Source organism: Eschrichtius robustus, chromosome 8 (assembly GCF_028021215.1).
Source record: "Eschrichtius robustus isolate mEscRob2 chromosome 8, mEscRob2.pri, whole genome shotgun sequence".
Classification (NCBI taxonomy): domain Eukaryota; kingdom Metazoa; phylum Chordata; class Mammalia; order Artiodactyla; family Eschrichtiidae; genus Eschrichtius; species Eschrichtius robustus.
Window position 1 is genome coordinate 80,852,524 of NC_090831.1, and position 5,755 is coordinate 80,858,278.

The window sequence follows — 5,755 nt, forward strand, 5'->3', positions numbered from 1 at the left end:
TTTCACACTCTCCTCCCCATTCGAGCGAGGCCCACACCTGGCGCATCACTGCCGAGCCATTAGCTGCGGGTCTCCTTTCATCTTCGCTGTAGCAGACGTTTCTATTTATCCACTTGCGCTCGCCGAGTGGCGTCACCAGCGGTACTGTAATGACGATTGCAGCAGGAGGATGACAGCTTAGAAAGAAGAGGGCAATGGGGCTTCCTCCCAGAGGCGGTGCGGCACAGAGGAGCGCTCGCATCACAAGGTGACCCCCAGCTCCCCACCGCCACCACCGCTGTCACCGTCGACACCGCGTTCCGGCCGCTCCGCGCTCGCCCAGTCGCCTGGCCTCTTTCTCCCACCCGCAGCCAAGATCTGTCGGACCGCTGGGGACCCAGGGAGCCGGGGGGCTAGGAGCTCACTTGGGGCTTTCCCCCTCCCCCCTCTGAGAGCCCGGGATGGAGAGCCGAAAGGACATGGTTATGTTTCTGGATGGGGGTCAGCTTGGCACTCTGGTTGGCAAGAGGGTCTCCAATTTGTCCGAAGCCGTGGGCAGCCCGCTGCCCGAGCCGCCCGAGAAGATGGTGCCCCGTGGTTGCCTGAGCCCGCGGGCCGGTCCTCCGGCCGCCCGGGAGCGCGGCGGGGGAGGCCTGGAAGAGGAGCCGGTCGACGGACTAGCAGGCGGCGCTGCGCGGCCGGGCGCCGAGTCGCGGGCCGCCGGGGCCGCAGTGCTCGGCCCCGGACCTCCGGCTGCCTCCGCCGACAGCCTCCCAGGCCAGGGGCAACCCAGCAGCTCGGACACCGAATCGGATTTCTATGAAGAAATCGAGGTGAGCTGCACCCCGGACTGCGCCACGGGGAACGCCGAGTACCAGCACAGCAAAGGTAGCCACCGCGCCCCTTCTCTCCCCCGGCCTCCCAACGCGCCCACCTTCCACTTCAGCTCTGGAGGAGAGGAAGACACTCCTTTCCCCCAGGGCGGGGTGGCTGGGGGGACCCACCTGAGCAACTCTCCCCCGCTATCTGCGCCCTGGCGGGGGGTCTCCTTCTGTGCTCTGGCATTGGCGGGACTGAGGGTGACAGCTGTGCTTTGGGGGAAGGAGGGAGACGCAAGCCCTGGGCTTGAGGGGGATTCAAAGTGCACCCCAACCCCCCAGAGCTTTGAGGTACTGCTTCAACGGCGCGGGGAAGACACCTTCTCCCGGCGTGGGCGAGATCAAACGCGGGTCCGGGCAGTTTGTGGCTGGCGGGGTGTAAGGCGCATCCAGGCGCGGAAGCCGGGAGTCCATAAAGGACCGTAAAATCGCGGCCAACTCGGGCGCCCGGGTGCTGCGGCCCTTCGACCAGTTTGCACGTCGGTCAGAGGTCCAAATTACCTTGTCACTTCCCGGGCTCGGTGGCGCCAGGTCGGAAATGGTCCCAATGATCTAATTGCCTTTGGTCTCCGGTTGCATTTGAAAAGGCAGAGCTCTGGCCCTCCCCCCTTCCCCTTTCCTTCCTAGTCCCACTTCTCCACCCAAAGGAAAAGGAGCTGCAGGGGGCAGGAGCCCCACCCTTCCTTGGGTTACACTCATATGGGGGGCTGTCACACTGCTGTAACTGGAGAACCCCTCCCTGACCAGGGGCTAGCGGGGAGGGGGGGGGTGAATGAGCAGGAAGGGAGTCTCCCTGAGAGGGGTGGAAAGCTAGTTGAAAGAGCGCACCAGCAGACACTCCTCCACAAGGCCGTGCAGGTGGGTGAGAAGAGCCTGGTATGGAAGAAAAACCACCCCCTGGCCTTGGCAGCCAACACCTTGTCGAGTACCCACATCCACCCATTACCATCTTATCCACTCAACCCAGACTAAGCATAGCATACCCTCAGAATAATCCATACTCCATTCATACATAGTGAGGTAATAGGTTACTCATACACACACTCCTGTGCCATTCCCACAACACATGCAGCCTAGTGCACATTCCCACACCTGCACCGCAGCCTGGCACACAAAGCAAGGAAACTCGGTCCCTGCCCAACTTCCTGCAACACTCCAGCACAAAGGTGCATCCAAACTCACTTGCCTGTCAGATATGCATATCCTTGACCACACCTGTCAATGGTGGGCAGAAAGTTCAGAGCGGCTGCATCTCCCCTGTGCGCCAAGGCAGGTAGCCAGGGCGGCTGGGGATTTTGTACCCAGCAGGCCTTACAGAGAGGCCTCCCAAACAGCAGCCCAGCCAGGCCTAATGGCTGCTATGTGCTCCTCTGAATGGTGAGCCTCTGTCCTCCATTCCTGGGTTCTCAAAGTCCCTGCCACCCCAGCAGAGGCAGAGTCTGAGGCTACTGAGAGGGGGAATGTCCCTTTCCATCACCCCTTCCATACACACCCTTGGCCTACAGCCCCACATGAGCAGTGTCTGTGTGTCTGTTTTGTGTTCTGTGTGTACGTATACTCTGGGCTCCCTGCACAGGGCCTGGCTCCGAGGCACTGGCCAGCAGTCCCAATGGCAGCGGCGAGGCTCCCAAAAGCAATGGCAGCGGTGGCTCCCAGGGCACCTTGGCCTGCAGTGCTAGTGACCAGATGCGACGGTACCGTACTGCCTTCACCCGGGAGCAGATTGCACGGCTGGAGAAGGAATTCTACAGGGAGAACTATGTATCCAGGCCTCGGAGATGTGAGCTGGCGGCTGCTCTAAACCTGCCGGAAACCACAATCAAGGTAAGAGCTCCAGGGACCAGGGAGACGGGGTGCACCCAGTCAGGAGGAAGTAAATACCAACTTCCCACTTCCTGAATCGTTAGCTAGGAATTGGGGCCTGGAGTCTCCCTGCCCACATGGCAGCTAGGCCGGGGGTGTCTAGGCCTGGTGCAGGTGCCAGGTGCCAGCAGATTTGCCCACCTGACGGTCCCTAGGCGAGCACGGCTGCCATGCACTTGACTGTCCCTTTCCTAGCCAAATAAACAGCGGGGATGAAGTGCCTGTGCAGGTGACAAGGAAGTGCCCCATGGGAGAGCAGCAGGAAAGGGACATGTTTCTGGGGAATCTCTGCCCGCCGCCTCAGACCGGTGGAGTCCTCGGTGCCCCCACTACCCTCCCATCCACACCGGGTTCCGGCGTCCTGGCGGCGTGGGCAGAGGGGAGGAGGGACAGAGACTGGAGTGGCTCCCTCAGCCTCTCCGGGAGGGATTCCAGCTCCAGGGGGTGGTGGTGGGATCTGCATCTGCCCCCGCCCAGAGGGGCTCCGCCTCCGCTCTTTCCTGTGCTGCCAGCACCGCCGCCCGCAGTGGGGCGGGACTTCTGGGCTCTGCGCACCGGGCCCGCGCGGCCGCCGAACCCGCTCCTCTCCTCCCCGCCAGGTGTGGTTCCAGAACCGGCGCATGAAGGACAAGCGGCAGCGGCTGGCCATGACTTGGCCGCACCCGGCCGACCCAGCTTTCTACACGTACATGATGAGCCACGCGGCGGCCGCGGGCGGCCTGCCCTACCCCTTCCCGTCGCACCTGCCCCTGCCCTACTACTCGCCCGTGGGCTTGGGCGCTGCGTCCGCCGCGTCCGCCGCCGCCTCGCCCTTCAGCGGGCCGCTGCGCCCGCTCGACACCTTCCGCGTGCTTTCGCAGCCCTACCCGCGGCCCGAACTGCTGTGCGCCTTCCGCCACCCGCCGCTCTACCCGGGCCCGGCGCACGGACTGGGCACCGCGGCCGGCGGTCCCTGTTCCTGCCTCGCCTGCCACGGCGGCCCGGCCAACGGGCTGGCGCCCCGCGCCGCCGCCGCTGCCTCGGACTTCACCTGTGCCTCCACCTCCCGCTCGGACTCCTTCCTCACCTTCGCGCCCTCCGTGCTCAGCAAGGCCTCCTCTGTGGCGCTGGACCAGAGGGAGGAGGTGCCCCTCACGAGATAAGGGGCCGCCCGCCGGCAGCCGGCTCCAGGACGCCCGTGGGCAACCCCCGGGGACTCAAGACAGCGCCCCTCCCCGCCCCCGGGGTACCGAGGGGAAAGAAGAGGGCCGCAGAGGACCAGCGGGATTTGGCCTCGAGAATCGGGACGCCCGGGGAAGCGGCCGTGGCTGGCGCTTTTGGGGAGCAAGAGTGGGGGTGGGGAGGCCGTGGCTGAGAGACCTTCCTCTGGGGTGGCGCCTCTCTGCCGTTCTTCACCGGCCGCACTCCCCCTGACCCGGGTTGAGGCCGTGGCTCCAAAGCTAAACAAACTTAGCTTCAACAGCAACCGATATGCAGCCCCTAAGCTCCCCAGCCCCCACCCCCAACCCCTTTCTCACCCGGAACCCCTCCCCCTGCCAAGGCCAAGCCCACGCAATGCAAAGGGAAATTGCTGTCTCTCGGAACAAAATGCTGTGTATGCAAAGCAGGTAGAGATTAATCTTTGCCAGCTTTTCCAAGGCATGGCAAGGGGCTCGTGGATGGCAAAGCACCAGCCATCTAGGAGAAAGAGGGAGAGGACTTACTACGGCGGAGAATCCTGGCCCTCCCAAGGAAGCTGGGGGCTCTCTGACCCTCCTGGAGCCTCAGCTACACAATATTTTCTGATTCTAGCATCTACCACCACCTGATCTCTTTCCTCTCTCCTAGCTTCTTGATATCTCTCTTGTAACTTCATCTCCACCCGTACTTTTTGTGTACAGAGGGCAGGGAGGCTGCAGATACCCCAGGCTCCCCTGGCAGCTTCTACCAAGCCTCTTCTCCCTGAGCCCAGCACACACCCTGATTAGCAAGTGATGTGTGTGAGGAGGGTTTTTGAATGTTGAATGTATAATATGATCACCATGCGGCTGGCTGGCCGTGGAGCCCAGAGCTGAGCTGTTAACAAGGCGCCCAGGGAAGAGCTTAGGGAGCAGGGACCTCATTGCTCTCCCTCAGTATCTGGTGGCAAATTAGAAGCAATTTCCAGCCCTTGCCTTCCCTTCACCAGGAGCTTTCTGGCCCTTCCCTTTGCATTTGGCATTTTACATTCTTCTGTCTCCCAAGCTGCCAATGGGGCTTGACTTTCCAATTACTAGCGGGAGCCTTCTGCCCCTTCTGGGGACCTTGCCTCTCCCCTCCACCAGGGTTTGTTTGGGAACCACTCCCAAACTCTCACTTCCACAGTCATTCTTGCAGCCAATTTTTGAGAGGAGAACTTGTACCCACCCCCCACACCCAAGGCAAGTTTCACCCTGACTGGGAGGGAGTGGTTCTTCCTGTAGGGAATGAATTTGATTTGGTTTTCCTTTGTCGCCCAAAGAATTCGCTGTTACAATTTGTTGACCATGTTGCAATAAAGCTGGATATGATTCTCACTTTAGCATTTTAAATTTTTTGGCAGCAGGCAGTATGTTAACTCCTTTTAAATTACTGGTTCAGCTGTCATAGGCTTGGGTAGGCAAGGAGTCAAAAGATGGACACACAGTCTCCCAAGCCTCTATTGGGCATTGGGAGGCTCCAAATGGACATCGCACAGAGGTGGAGAAGGAGGGTTCTGAGCTGAGCTGCCCTGGGGTGTAAGTTTCCATAATTCTGTGCCTGCTAGGAGACTTGGCTCAACTGGCCCAGCAGAGCGCTGATCCCATCAGGGGCTCACCCTGATGGTTCCTTCTCCAGTTGCCCCAACCCTTTGAGGAAAGAGGACTCTGGACTCTGGTCTCTGTGGATCCTACCTCCACCCCAATCCAAGGTGGAGACGAAGGAGGTAGTGGGGGTGGAGCTTGAGCACTGCAGAGAGCTGGGTTTGCTGGTCAAGCTGGGTCTGCATCTTAGGGTGAGGGGAGAGGAGGGAGGAGGACTCCTGAGTTGGGATGGGA

At 61.2% G+C, this 5,755-nt stretch overlaps 1 protein-coding gene across 1 annotated transcript; it reads left to right on the top strand.

Moving 5' to 3' along the window:
• The first annotated feature begins 440 nt into the window (after window positions 1–440).
• Window positions 441–3,862, top strand: EVX1 (even-skipped homeobox 1). Its single transcript, XM_068550299.1, has 3 exons — window positions 441–867; window positions 2,434–2,681; window positions 3,320–3,862. The coding sequence occupies exons 1-3, from the start codon at window positions 441–443 to the stop codon at window positions 3,860–3,862; spliced, it is 1,218 nt and encodes a 405-aa protein (XP_068406400.1).
• Window positions 3,863–5,755: the final 1,893 nt, after the last annotated feature.

What these genes read in the sequence shown, in the direction of transcription:
- EVX1 (XM_068550299.1), top strand. Translation starts at nt 441, where the DNA reads ATGGAGAGCCGAAAGGACATGGTTATGTTTCTGGATGGGGGTCAGCTT. An exon ending in CGAGTACCAGCACAGCAAAG is followed by an intron (nt 868 to 2,433) that starts GTAGCCACCGCG and finishes CTCCCTGCACAG; the next exon opens with GGCCTGGCTCCGAGGCACTG. An exon ending in TGCCGGAAACCACAATCAAG is followed by an intron (nt 2,682 to 3,319) that starts GTAAGAGCTCCA and finishes CCTCCCCGCCAG; the next exon opens with GTGTGGTTCCAGAACCGGCG.